This window comes from Phascolarctos cinereus, unplaced genomic scaffold, assembly GCF_003287225.1.
Source record: "Phascolarctos cinereus isolate Bilbo 61053 unplaced genomic scaffold, phaCin_HiC Scaffold_7;HRSCAF=346, whole genome shotgun sequence".
Lineage (NCBI taxonomy): Eukaryota > Metazoa > Chordata > Mammalia > Diprotodontia > Phascolarctidae > Phascolarctos > Phascolarctos cinereus.
This window is the reverse complement of record NW_027556180.1, coordinates 98,972,849-98,988,646: the sequence shown is the minus strand read 5'-3', so window position 1 is coordinate 98,988,646 and position 15,798 is coordinate 98,972,849. Positions and strand designations below refer to the sequence as shown.

The 15,798-nt window shown below is 34.9% G+C and overlaps 1 protein-coding gene across 1 annotated transcript in view; it reads right to left on the bottom strand.

The window, feature by feature from the left end:
* PCDH17 (protocadherin 17) overlaps positions 1-15,798 on the bottom strand; it is a 112,883-nt gene that overhangs the window by 93,081 nt on the left and 4,004 nt on the right. Inside the window, 1 exon segment of the mRNA XM_020970109.2 lies at positions 14,735-15,798. Coding sequence (XP_020825768.1) covers positions 14,735-15,798 — 1,064 coding nt within the window.

The following is a 15,798-nucleotide window of genomic DNA, read 5'->3' as shown; positions in this document are numbered from 1 at the left end:
TTTTATACAAGTTACACTTCTTTCCAGTGCCCTACAAATCTCCACTGACATAACCTCCCTCCCTTTCAAATCCATGGAATAACTAGGCCTAAAATTGAAAATAATAAGTAAAACCATATTGGAACAAGATTACCTATCATCATTTTCTATTATGCATTCAGTGAGTCTACAGAAATTAAGCTACATTATAACACTTTTATTCAATTACAAAAAGTTGTCATTCTATTTACCTGATCAATATTCCACAGGTCATTAAATATAACAATAATTTCAAAATACTGTCTTGTCCTAGGACAGTTTCTATCTGAACTCTACCAAAAAAGATGAAAGGAGCAAGATAATATAATAGTAAGCATTATTATTGCTATTATTATCACTCCCTAACAATTACATTATGCACTGACTTTTTAAAACTGCTTTACTTAGATTATTTCATCTGAATCTCAAAGTAACCCTATATTAGTTAAGAGAATCAATCATATCTGTGATTTTGAGCATTACTATTCCCTAAAATTCTATACATAGAAACAAAACTCTAACAAGACATATCCTTTTCATATGTCAAAATTAGATTAAGAATTTTCAAAAGACATAGCAACAGAGATAACTTTCATTGATGACCCTCTTATAATCAACATCAAATGAAAGATAAATCGGGTAGATGTGTGCTCACCAAACATGGTCTTCCTTGTCATGGCACAGATACAGTAAAAAGTTCAAGTCAAAGGAAGATTGCTTGCCTAAAGAAAGTGAGATGCTCCAAATATTCCTGTTTGCCGATGACATCATGCTGACTGTATCAAGCTCTAGAACATGGCAAAGTCACCAAAATGAAATCCATAATCACTCAAAAGTTTACCCTAACTATCCATAAAGGGAAAAAAAATCACATCCAGATCATGATATGTACCTGAATGGACAATCAAACCTGTGACCTGTGGAGCATTCATGTACACCTGTGTGTACAGAGAGACAGAATGTGTGTGTCACACATTCTATGTATACATACACAATGTGTATATATAATATAGACATAGATTATCTACCTATCTATCTAAAGGGTGGAGTGGGAAATGGCATTATGAATAAAGCCAAAATACCCAGGTTAAAGTCTGATTTCTGCCATATATTGTCATATGTAGTCAGGCAAGTCATTTAACTTTTCAGCATTCTAGGTATTTCTCCAATGCTATAAGTTCCGTAGAGGTTGTTGACATGGACAGGCAGAGCTGGGGCTTTCCCTTTATCAATGAAATTACAGTTTTAGTCTCGGTTCTATCCCTAGGGGAGGAAGTATGGTGCTAAGCTGAACATGAGTTTTGAACTTGGAGTCATAAAGGATTGTATGTGTGGATGGCACCAGTGGTGACTAACAGAATCAGAGACTAGATCGAAAGAAGTGTCAGCAGGGAAGCATGTACATAGCTGACACTGACAAAATCTTTGCTCAGACCACAGCAAACTTGTACTTCTTTCCTGAAACAATAATTAAGGACAGCATCCAGCATCAACCTTATTCCTGATGAGCAATATTACTTCTCTTTCAAACATGCAAATATTTTAGGGTAAAATTATGATCGTTGTTGAATTGCAGTGATTAATGGTGCATTGGCATAATGCTACAAGTAAAAAGATAATTTGGGGTAGCAAGGCAGGGAAAGAGGTAGACTTACTAAAACATATTCTCCCTTCTACTTATTTTTTTTAGGCAATCCTTCATCTGAATTTCTTACAGTTCTTCAGTTTCTGACTCCAAGCCTTTTTAGTTTTATATATCTCTGCTACACATCACTCTTGATCCACTTAAGGCCCAAAAAACTTTTAGGCTAGTAAACGAAATTTAAGTGTGATAGTTCTTCTCTAGCTCAATCTGAATTATAACTCTGGTTCTATGTTTACATAAAATCATATTCTCTTCTTTTTCCCCAAAACAAACTTCAGGACTAATCTATATTCAAAGTCCAATTGAAATTTAAAGAGTCAATGTAGTAAAATTTCAATTCAGAGAGTTTTCTACAGGCTGAGCTTTTTTTTTCAATAGTGGTTTTAAGTCCTTATTTTAGTATTTTTATATTGTTATCACAAATTGAGTTTGTTTAACCATGCTGGTTTGGGAGCCACTATTTAGCATATAGTTATTATGCCTTATGGTCACTCAGGACATATGTATATTTTTCATAAACCTGAATGTAAACTGATTAGTGGGGCTGCTAGCTGCCACAGTGAATAGAGTGCCAGGGCTGGAGTCAGGAAGGCTCATTTCCTGAGTTCAAATCTGGCCTCAGACACTTACTAGCTGTGTAACCCTGGGCAAGTCACTTAACCTTGTTTGTCTCAGTTTCCTCATCTGTAAAATCAGCTGGAAAAGGAAATGGCAAACCACTCCAGTATCTTTGCCAAGTTACCCTCAAATGGGATCAGGAAGAGTCAGACACGACTGAAACGAATGAACAACAGAAAAGCTGATTAGTATAACTCTATAATGAATTTTGGGTAATGGAGGAAGCATTGATGAAGCTTGACTATCCAGGAGCAAAATGGCAAGTGATGAGGTTTATAATGTTCGTATCATCAAACTGCATCAGCAACTAAAATGAAACATGATCTTATACCACTTATTTATCTGTAATTTATGAGGAGTTAAAAATTATTCAAATTATCTGTTAAAATACAGTCTCAATTCTTTTCATAAAAGGTACACAGAGCTACCCTTTAATGTCATCCAGGAACAGATTTAAATAATACAGAATAAAATCAGTGACATCTACAGAACTAGTACCTTGTTTCCTTGATTACCCACTAAATAAGACCTTCTCACAAGATCACATTATGTAGAAAGAAAATTATACTTGATTTAAAAAAAATCATTTTATCACCCCCAGAAGGAAAGGGTGGTTATAACACTAAAAACAACATTATATCTCCTGCATAGGCTGTTTGCAAAGTGAAGCCACATGCTGGATTCCTGTCTTGAAGCTAAGAAGTTTAGACCAGGTCATCTAGATGACTTTGTTCAATTATTTTCATATATAATTGGATTTAAAATCATATGGGGATATTTGTGCTTATTTTGAAAAAGTATTCACAAATGTGTTTTGAAATTATTAAAGTATGCCCCATCATTTTGTTAAATGTGATTTTTTTAATACTCCAAACTACTGCAAGATGCATCTTTCAGTGCTGTCTACAATACAATGTATAAAATAATATGCAAGATAAAGTGTTAGTATTATCTAGAGTGTTTTCCTGGAATAAATATACTCTTAAATTATAACTTAATAACTAATATATACATATATATTTTAAATCTATTTATGGAAATCAGCCTTTAACAAACTGTCAGTTTTAATTACTTCCATTTTTCCTAAAATACTCCAAAATTCATAGATCATAACTATTTTTTTTTAATGGCCTCCATGAGATTATAGGATTGGTGCCTCTTCTCATTACTTGGTAGATGGGGTGGGTGTTACAAATATCCTTCAACTGATAAAGAAATATAAGTCACTTCTCTCCCCATTCCCTCTCTCTCTTTCCCCAGGATCAGAGACAAATTCTTTTACATTTAAAATCAGGTACCATTTGGCTCATTAAGAATTTACAGAGCTCTAGGAAAAGTATTTCCAGTGCATGTCAATTCCTCAAATGCATACTTACTTATAAGAGAAACAGAAGTAGAGAGGCTTCCTTTCTTCTAATCTCTATTTTTTTTTAGATTCAGAAATATTAAGTACTATAATATACTTTAGGTAAAAATCAGATCACAGATAGCCCTTAAAATGCTCTCTGTAGGGGTGTTTTTGCTTTCTAAAGGGCTTCTTAGCACTTGCCTGCTAAATAATTCCGACTGTCTCAACATTGGCAGTTAGCCCAACTTTCTTTTCTTCAAACTTGGAGGGGGCAATAGGAAAGGTTGGGGGAATGAGGGAGTTAGAAGTTAATCTTTACTCCCTTCTCAGACCTTCTTTACATGTCAACTTTTGCCTAGAGCAAAATTTAATAGGAGATTTGTGGATCTCTATTTCTAGAGATTTACTATGGAAACACTGACATAACCTTTAACCATAGCAAACAGTGCCACTCTAATGAGTAGGCTATACCAAACCACTTGCAAACTGAAAACTACACAAGGAACAGACAGATCCTGGCAGGAATTAATCTGCCATTTTCACACATCTGCCCAAGGGAGGTATTGTAATTGCAAAAATTTACTCTTAGACTGCTGAGACTCATAGTAATTATGTTTCTTTTTTTAATAGAAATAGCCACAGGTGGTAACAAATTGGGTTTTGAGATGGGAAACTGGGCATGCATTCTAACCCAAATTACTATGTAATTGTCTTGATTATAAAATACTGTGGAAAGCCTATTGCTCAAAATTTAAATCAGAACAAAAAAAAGTATCTTTTAAATGTATTCCCCTCCTCCCCCAGCTTCTCAATATGTGGGCCTGCTGCCTCATTTGTTGGTATAGCCACATCTAATGCCAGTGCAGGCAATTTACAATAGATTTGCACCAATAACTATCCCAAATTCCTGTGGTTTATATTTGTTTAACAGCATAAATTCTCTATTTCCTCTCTTACTCTCATCTGGGGATAAACAGTAGCTTCACTAAGAAGGTCAAGATCTGGAAATTTAGCTAATAATTACCATGGATGCAAATGCCAAAATTGAAAATGTAAAGTTGCATTCTTTATATCTAAGTGTTGGAATTAAAATCTTATTTGGTCATTTGTTAAGTCTGACAGAAATTTGCTTACGTACTGATGCAGACAGACAGATAGATAGATAGACATAGAGAGATGGATGGATGGATGGATGAATAGATGGATGGATAGACGGATAGATAGGTACATACAAGTACCAGTTTATTATTTATCTAATCCTGCACAGTATGTATAATGTTTATAATGATGACTGATATTGATTATACTACTTTTGGTCAATTTTTTTTTAAAAACCAGCTATTTTATCCATCAGGGCAATAGTCATAGAAGAGTAAATATGACAATAATAATGGAATGATACTTTGTCCCAGTACCATTTCTATCTAAACTCCATCTCACACCCACTGGCTAAACAGCTGACTGATTAGTACTTTGCCTTAAAGCTATTTGAATTCAATGTGTACTTTTTAATACCCACTGTCATTAATAAAAATGAGGGAGGGTTGATTACCCTGTACTCCACATGACTTACACTTTTTCTTCATCATTATTCTCAATCCTGAAGGTTGACAGTGGGACATGTAAGTTTAAGGAAGATGTATATCCATAGCTCCATAGTAAAAATTAAAGCTTTCCTGCTCTATGGCCATCCCCAAAAAAACATGACAACAAAATTCATCTACAGTTAGATGACTTGTCCTATTAGCTACTGGTAGGCTACTGAACGTCTAATAATGTTTTGAAGCCCATTTAGAAAATCTCTATGAATTGGGGTGTGTGTGTGTGTGTGTGTGTGTGTGTGTGTGTGTGTGTGTGTGTGTGTGTGTGTGTGTGTTTTCAATGAAACCAATTAGAAGCATATTGCTAAATATCAACCTTACTTATTTTTAATATGGCAGGTTTTTCTTTAAGAAAATCCTTTTCATTCTTGGTTGGAAGGGCAGTATAAATATTGAAATAATTCACAAAGATTTTTATAGCAATATTTGAGGCTTTTAAACTTTTTTCCAAGTACTAAAAGTCATGCTTATTCTTATTATTTTTGATCTACTGAAATGATGAGATCACAGTAAGAAGCATACTGACTAGATACTGTACACCTGTGTCTAGATAATCCTGCTCATGATCATTAAAGGTGGATTGTATTTTATGATCTTCAGATTTGCATATCAAATTATACAAGTGTTATGCAAAACAGCAAATCTATCAAATTAGCTTAATAAACTACTATCACATGCACTATGAAGCTAAATGAAATTAACAGATTTGGGGGAATATATTTGTTTGGCCATTTGTAGAAAATGGAACGTTAAGTTACTGTTTAGGTTAAGCAAACTGTATGCTTTGAATATAAGTAGGCTCTGAGAACAACTCTTTTTATGCTAAATGGGTTCACATTTCTAAGCTTCTACTATGTGCGTCAGAATCATACTTTGTATCTTTGTATCTTATAGACATTGACATCCACATACATTAAAAGACCTGTAGCTTGACTATTTTACAGAGTTAAAATATTGGCACTCGGGATGCTTCCTAATTCAATTTTGTGTACTTCAGCAGGTTTTATTGAACAGCAGGCTACAATTTTATGTTTAAATGGATGCTTTGTAATCTGTAATGATGCAGGTAGAAATATAATAAGTAACAATATTGATTAATGTCTTTTACTTGAATTACCATGTTTAATTTTTTAATTACTGCCAAGAAAAGTTAAGAAAATCTTTAAAAAGGGAATACTGTTATAAGGAATAGTTTGAAGGCTTCTTAAAGCCTTCTGGTTCTTAAAGAGTTACTTTTGAAGATGTCATTAGCTATCATTAAGAATACATTTAAATCTTTCACAATTATGACAAAGCCATTATTTACTGTTTATTTTAGTTTCTTTGACAAGCATGCATGCAATGGTTTTTAAAACAGCATATATCTACAAAGCAAGTAAGCGTTTATAGCTTTGAAGACTTGAAATTGATTTTTAATGCTTCAGCTTTCAAACAGTACAAAGGCTGCTTTTAGCTGATAAAGACAGTAAACAAGAAACTGTCCCTTTAATGTTTTTCTTTAATTAAAAATCAGTCAAAAAGGCATTTCAAGTTTTTAAAACACTACACTTTTTGGACACACAATGTGTTCAAAAACTAAATGGAAACTTATGAAATGGTATTTTTGTTTACCTGAGCTGCTTCACATCGTCCTTCCACCATCAATAGTGTTCCTGGCTATTGAATTGAATAGAAATTTAAGAAGGAAAAAAAAAAGATGGTGTAAGTCTTGACGTTATAAAAATGACTGAAGCAAAATGTTTTTAACGCCACTAAATTATTTTAATATATTCCTTTCCTCTAATCAGACCAAAGCCTATTTATGTAGATTAGTTACATCTAGAGTCTCATTTATCCAACCTGTATTTATCCTTTGATCACAAAGCTTGTTAACTTAAATGGTCTTTTATTGTTATGATTCGTTTTCCCATAATTATGCAGTTTAACTGCCTGATTTTTTTTGAATAAATATATGCAAACGCGCCAATCATATTCAGCAATGTTATGCTGGATGCTCAATGAACTGTAAGAGCCATTTCAATACAATAAAACTGCCTGGAAGAATTCCAGGGCAAGGACTGCAAATACCAGTAATCATAGTGTCACTAATACTGGAACAGACAAATAAAACTATGCTACACATATATCAATAGATTTTCTCAGACACAGTCTGAAGCTCATTTCATATGTCTATCACTGAAAGAACTTGCAGTACATCAAGAAATGATGCCACCCACACAGCAAAATGGTACATTTAATTTTGATCATTGTTTTTTCATTTTACCTTGAAAATACTGGGTTTGCAGTTTTGCGATAGAAGGCAGAGGAGACTCCAGTACATTTTTGCTTAGTCACAGAAGAGACTGTTGATACCATTATACCCTTCGCTATTAAAGGTGATTTATTTTAAGTAACTGGAGGACCATGATACGTCAATGTCAAAATTACCAATGATGGTTGTGACTAACTGCAAAATACTAAGTTCACTGGAAAGACATACTTATCTGTATCACCATGGCTAAAGTGGATTATCAGTAGATCAGGGAAGGACTGATTAATTTTAACTGGGGGAGGGGTAAGAACCATTCTATCTTCAGAGTGACAGTGTCACACTAAAAGGTGAAGGCATTATTTACAGCATCCATGCTTGCATGTATCCATGCATGAATCCATACACGTGTGTGTATGTGCACCTGTCTGCATGCCCACATGTATATATATATATATATATATATATTTATATATATACACACACATGCATACACACATAGACATATATATACGTATATAATCACATGTATCATACAAAAATATAACTTGGAAGTAGTGACCTATGGGGTTTATTAAACAACAGCATTACTGTAGGGAATATATTCTAAAGCAACAACTAATATCACAATCAGCTGGGGACTTGTAAGAATTTGCCTGCTGTTGAGTATATTGCATAAGTTGCCAACATTTTTAAGGAGCTAAGTTTTTCATTTATAATTGTCAGGAGCCTAGGGCTAGTAGTTCGTTTCTTCTTTATGTATTATTCTAACAATAGCTTTAATTTCCAAACATGTGTGTATGGCAATACATACATATATGTATGTGTATATATATGTATGTATGTATGTATGTATGTGTGTATATATATGTATGTATGTATATATGTATGTGTATATATATGTATGTATGTATGTGTGTATATATATGTATGTATGTATATATGTATATGTGCATGCATATACATATAAACACATATACTTATGGCATAAACACATGTATATCTAATGTTCTTTTTTATATATTTATCCTTAAACTACTTAAAGAATATCTGTAATACCACTATATACGGAGTTCTCTGTTACTTAGACAGCCCTCTCTCTTCTTCTAACTTATTTAACTTCAGGATTTTTTAAGGTCTCACATGTCATCATAACATTAAGTCCCCAAACTATTTCCTGAAGTGTGTATCTCCTGAGGGGTTGGAAACTATCCTAGTAGCTATAGTGATATAATGGAATTACTTATGTAATGAGGAATAAGCATAGGAGTGTGTTCTCGTGGGAATTAATAAGTGTGTATGCATTACATGTACACATGCAAATATATTTACATGGATTATATATCAAATCAGTGCTTCATTATATTTAGATATGACTTTCCTTTTTCACCAGGTATACAAGCCATGATCAGTTTGGATCTTGTCTATAATACATTCTGATAATTTCTTAATGTATATATTTACTAACAAAAAATTGTGATGATATATTACATAATTTATACACTGCCAGTAGCAAAAACAGATTAATAGTTTTGATTAATCTGTAGAAATGAAACATAGCAAAATTTGGTTTTAAATATTGTAATTGAGAAAACGTTAACGGTGAATTTCAGAATTTTTCCTTGAATATATGAAACTGACTTAATCCTTTGGTCAAGACTGCTTTTAGAGTAATATATGTAAAGATTTAAGATTATATATGTAAACTTTAAGATAGTATCAATGTTTGCCTTTACAATAATCCTATGTGCTCATTATATTCACACTGTTGAGAAAATAAGTTTTTAAGTATATGTGTCTATTCTCTCCCAAGTGAAGTTATATTTATTCATCAAGTTGTGCCTCATACAACTTACTTAAAGATTCTATGAGTTAAATTCTCACAAATTTTAATTTTTTATAGGATTAAATGAAATTTCAAAATTCTTTAGGTCAGACTGAAAGCATTTCATTTTCTTTAGAAAAAAGGTTGTTGAATTTTCACCTGGGGGCTAAATATGGTTCCTATGTAAATGTAGATAACATCTTGCTAATTTTATTGAAAGCTGTAGCTAATCCACAAAGTATTTACTCATATCAAGTCATCCTATCAAATTAAATATTTGAAAATCAAATGTTTCTATGCAGCCTTTTATTTCTATTTATCTTAATCATTCATTTATTTCTGTAATTTCGTATTTCATATTGTGTACTGAAAGTCACATTTAATAGGATTATTAAACATTTGAAAAAAAATGAAGCAGAGTTCTGATTCTCAAATGATTAATAATAAAAAAATAATAATTTAGATTCAGTAAAAGTGTTCTTCGAGCACTTTTGTGCCTAATACATTCTTTTGTCTGATTTTTTAAACCTGATAACCTTTTCTCTCTGTAACATTTTAATTCCATCTTTAAAAATTTGTTTCAAACACTTAATTATACCAATGACAAAGGTAGGGTCTGTGTAGAGATTTATCAAAGGATATTCTCAGCCACACTAAGCCCCAGGTGTTCAAAAGAAGAATAGAAGAGAGGCATGAGGGTTTTGGGCTAAAAAACACTGCACTGGGAGTGAATAAACACAGGTTATGTTCTGAGCTATGGCACCAACTAGCAATATAACCTTTGGCTTGTCACAACCTCCCTTGGTCTTGGGTTTTGTTTGTTTGTTTTTGTGAAAAATGAGATTGGACTGTATTACCTTTAATGTCTGTTCTATAATTCCATAAATGTTGTGAGAGAGAAAAAAGTCAGGTTGTACATACATATCTGAATATTCACCAGATTAACCAGTGACTAAATCTTCCAGTTATTCTGTCATTTTATGAGTCAAAGGTTCAGAAAGGTTAGTTTACCATATAATACTGAATAATATTTTTGGTGAATTCTATATAATTAGCACAGTATGAATACAGTGAATCTCCAAACTCAATATTTATGGCTCCTGAGGATTTAGAGGGGTGAATATGTACAAATGTCCAGCAGAGTTGACTGTACCACATCCCCAGCTTAGCTTCTAGCAACTCAAAAATCATCCATTGCCTCTTGGATTGCATTAGGCATGGTCCAATGGGATCAACAAAGCAGATACAAGTTCCTCCTTACCTCCTTTCACTCAAAAGTGCTAAGGCTGCTTGTGAGCCCCTTCATTCATCTAATCCTCACTCACTTTATTCCACTGAGATTTTTGTGCAAGTGTTAGAAACTACCTCAGCTAAATGCTGCATGTTTCAAGTGTGCATTTTCCCTCTGAAAACATATACTTCACTTTCTTTGACTGTAAAGTCTACAAACATAGATCAAGAAGATGTTACTCTCTTTCTGCAAAGTCTATAAAGTTAAAGTCAATGGGAGTTGTTTGAAATTGGAATTTTAAAACACTGGAAGAGAATGCAGCTGCCTTTTTTTTCCTTTTAATTATTTCAGTTGTACTAAAAATGTAGGCTCAGCAGCACATTTCCGTCTATGGGTACACATAAAAGCTGCATGTAGTAACATTACAGAAAGTCTGAAGACATTAGAGCAGCAAGGAAATTTGGGATTCCCCCAGCTACTCCAGGACTGTCTTCCTCCCCCTCCCCAAATCAGCTCCTGATAGAGTTACTCTGAGACTTATTACCTTTGCTGACAGAGCATGACCAGTGACTGCTTTCAAGTATCAATAATGATTGGTGCTTCATTTTAGCATGTCACATGAAAATTCCCTAAGCTGTGCGTATTTGTCAGACTGCAGAAAAGAAGATACTTACAGCCCCATTTGATCTTTTCTAGTAAAATTGTTATCTCAGGCCCAAATTCCTTTTGTCCCATCAATGTTCCCCAAAGGAAGTGACTATAGTATGTTTTCTAATCATATACTTTAAAATAATGAAATATTTAAACATATGTCAAAATATTTCTACTTCTGGTGTACATTGACTAAGCTTTGGAATATAATTAGATAATATGAAAGATGTTATTTCAATTTATCCATCTTTACATTGTCATGCTTTTCTATGAAGAATTCGTGGGAAAAACACACCTGATAATTAAATGTTGCTGCACAAAGTCTGGTTTTCTACTACTCTAGCTGACAAATAGCATATTAGAATTTATCCTAATCTTAACAGTGAATAAAAAAATACATTATTTTGGATGTGGCACAAGTAGAATTCTTAATGTTGTATGTGAATTCAATTAAAGCATGGTTTTCCCACAGACGTGCCTACAAAATATAGCCAAGTTTTTTAATCTGTGAAGTTCTCATATTGGTTTTATGTATCACTCTTCTTTGGACCCAGACATAAAATGTGAGATTTAATAGTTCTGTTAGTCCTTAACATACTCATATGTGTACCTCAGTGCAAGGACTGAACTTCCTTTGCTTTCATAAGTAAATCAAACATGTATTACATAGCTATAATATCTCCCCAGAAGTTCATGTCAAGTTTTTATTCAGAGTTGTATATTTCTGCCATGTCAGTTTAAGAGCATACAACCAACTCATTGACCTGAAATAAGATGATGGTGTACCTAGGTGCTTAAGGTATTATGCTCCATTTTAAAGCATTTGCAAAACATAACTAAATTAAAAGGATCATTCATTGCCCTTAATTTAATGCATCGTATGCACTATATTTAGGGTTAAACTATATATACCTAAAAGGTAATTAAATATAGGTATGCAACACAGGCCAAAGTGTCCAATCTGGATCAAGTGGGCAAATAAAGGAGGCAAGTCCCCAAGTCCCCAAGGGTGTTTTTGAAGGCATTCTAAGTCACTTATAGAAACACCAGAAGGACAAGTTGGCAAAAAGAAATTATAAAGATGAAAATTATGTTGATAAAAATATTATGAAAAGATAGAGGATAGGCCTCAGAGTTCTGAAAGACTGAGTTCAAGTCTCACATAGGATCTGACTTTCTGTCTCACTGTGCAAGTCACATAACCTCTCAGTGGCCCCTCTTCATCCCAGACAAGTGTCAAAGGCTTTATAAATTGCTGATCTGCTTTCGTGGAGGTCCCACACCAATGAATGCCATGTTTGGACAAAAACTTGTTTCAGGGTCTACACTAAAACTAATTCCATAAACAATGTCTATTATATATTTTGCTGAAATGTATTATGATGGGGAAGGGGGGAAGAAGGACAGAGCTGAGACATTCTTTGCTTTCTGCAAACTAAATATGAAATTTTTTTGTGTTGGAACTTATTAAAAAAAACTGAACTCAGTCTACTGACTATATTCTACTTTAGGATGGATCAAAGCCTTCCCAAGTGTTTATGGAAACACTTGGAACCTGTCCCCTCAAAACTGTCTGGCTGATTCAATCCCAGGTGTATCCTGATCAGTCTGTTTAGGTATTCTGCTACTCCAATTCCATTTCCACTGGTACTCCAATAAGAATTTGACTTGTGGAAATAGATGGTGAGAGACTGGGCACTTATTCACCATGTTACCCTTTTTAGGCAAGGAAGTTTTAAAAAAAAATGAAGGCAATGTATTTGTGAATTTACCTGGTGACTGCCTATTACAAATTTTTTTTAGCATAAAACTCTCTTTCTTTTAGAGGCGTAGATGACCATGAAAAGCAGATTTAATAGCCACAGAAGACTTTCATAGAAACCACAAAACACCTTTTTAAGGGAGGAATTTCCTCTTTCAGTTTTATATAGATCTCCAAAAAAAAAAATCATGATTAAGTATACAGTAAACACTGTAAAAAAAAATCTCCAACCATTGGGATTTAACACTACAAATGATAGCTTCGTATTCAGTAGCATTAATCAGTACATGTATTAGTTACTTTATGGAGACATTACATGATTGTGGGAAAATATAATTTGCTTCTTTTAAGTAACTATTACAGTTATATGCAAAAATAAAAACAAAAAAAGAGTGGACTTAGCATTTTGAGTACTCAAGTTTAACAATAAAAAACCTACCCAAAACAAGTGCCATCAAAAGTTATGACTTTTAAAGCACCTAAGTGTAAATCAGATTATCTTGCTTTTACCCCCACATTGTTCATCTTCCCTAAATGTCACTTTCTGATAAATTGAATTTTAGATTTCAAGTATTTCTCCACTAAAGTAATTGGTAGCAATGCGAATGCATGATAAGCATAAAATGAAGTTGCTGCTGTGATACAACTCCACAATGGCTTCAGGAATAGTTCCAACTGACTGGTGCAGATGGAGTTTTCCTGCAATTATCAAAATACATACCTATATTGGATCAAAGATCAGGATTTTTCCCTTTGCCATGTGTCAATGGCCTTTAATTTAAAGTGTAGAATATATAAGTGTATGTATATATATGTATTTATATACACATATCTATTTAAAGTATTAGGGAATTTGAAATTCTCTGTTCATATCAAATATACAATTCATGAATTTAATTGCATTCTAAATTTTTTTTTTGGTACATCAAGTGACTATAGTGCAACTTTTCCTCCCATTTTCAGGGAACACAAAATGAGTCTGTGTCACTTCTTTCTGATACACTCAGTTCACTTCTCCAAAGACTCAGAAGAGAATATTAGGAAAACAAGTGGACAACATAAATGGGACATTTCAAATATAGTAACAGTCATTATCCAGAGCCTTTCTTCATCCAAACTTTTAAAATGTAGTTTCAAAGCATATCTGTGATCTGAAAGCTTAAACTACACTAGTGAATTAAATGTAGTTCAAGCTGAATATTAAATTAGATCCATGTGTTTTTAAAATGTGCTTTGATAAAACTATATTTAAATATATTAGTGTAAACGAGTTCACATTGATTCAGGCTACTGGAAATCTGACTGCTATTTTTCTTGTTCCAATATGACAACCCTTTCATTTTGTAGCATAACATTTATTATTATTACTATTTTGCAGTGTTAACAAAGAACCATTAACAAGTCAAACAAAAGTTCCCAAAGGTGGGAGGGTTCTTTGTTGTTTGTTATGAAGTGTAATATATCCTAATAAAAGATGAACCAAACCAAACCACAAACACTGAACACTGCTCAATGACTTTCTTAAATGAAGTCTATTTAAAAAAAACACGTTAAAATAAGTAACAGAAACAAGACATTTACATCTTGTAATTTTTGTGCTGTTATTTACATACATGGATGATACTTCTGTGTATATCTTATAGTATGTACACACACAGTATTCAGAATGTAAACCAGGGGGTTTCACTGCTGCTGGCAGTGTCTCAAGTCCTGTTCGATAGGTGTCAGGACAACTCCAAAAACAAAGCTTTAAAGTCAAGTCCCAGGTTATGCTAAAAGTCTCCTACCTGAATTATGGACATCCGAGTGGAGGGGGTCTCGGTTGCATTAGTCCCTTGTCCAGTGAAGCTGGTGTGGCAGCCCCCATGCCCCTGAGGAACAGTCAGGTTGTTGGAGGCAGGTTTCAGGTACATCACCTCAGACCTGGGCGAGCTGAGGGGCAGGCGAGTCTGATAGTCAAAGTACATGGGGGAGGTGGCCAGGGAGGGGCTGCTCACCACATTCATGACATTCATGGCATTTCTCTCCTCCACTTCACTCTGCACTAACATGATATCGTTCTTGTTGATCTTCTTCTTTTTGCCCTTGCCCCCACCTAGCTGCGGGTGGCTGTATTCTGCGATGCGGCAGTTGTAAGTCCGGATCTCCTTGTTCTCCCGCTTGCACTTGATCGCGACGGTGATCATGGCCGCTAGGAGGATAATGGAGATAGTGCTTAGGGTGACTATCAGTGGCAGGGACATGTCCCAGCGGCGCTGCTCGCCGTTCACCCGGGGTACACCCTCTGGAAGAGAGCCGCTCACCGAGCGGATGATGAGCCTAGCCACGGCTGAGAGGGTGGGCTTCCCGTGATCCGTCACCTTCACCACTAGCTCCACTACTGGGGTCACGTCTTCCCAGAAGGGGTGCAGGGTGCGGATCTCGCCGCTGGACGGGTCTATCTCGAACAGGTTGTCCTCATTGCCGTCCACAATCTCATAGGTGAGCCTCCCGCTCTCCCCGAAGTCGTTGTCCAGGGCTCGCACAGTGCTCACTAGATAGCCCAACCCGGCATTCCGGGGGACCTGCAGCTCGGCTGTGTCGTTTTGCAGGGTGGGCAGCACAATGACAGGTGCGTTATCGTTCACGTCCATGACAGTCACTCGCACCGTGGCATTGCTCTCTAAGTGAGCCGGGGCGCCTGAGTCCTTAGCTAGCACTTTGAACTCAAAGGCTTTGGTCTGCTCATAGTTGAAGGAGCGCAAAGCATAGATGGCCCCGTTCGTGGGGTTCACAGACACGTAGGTATAGATGGACACATCCCCGATATGCGAGGGTACAATGGAGTAGGAAACGGTGCCGTTTTGGCCCA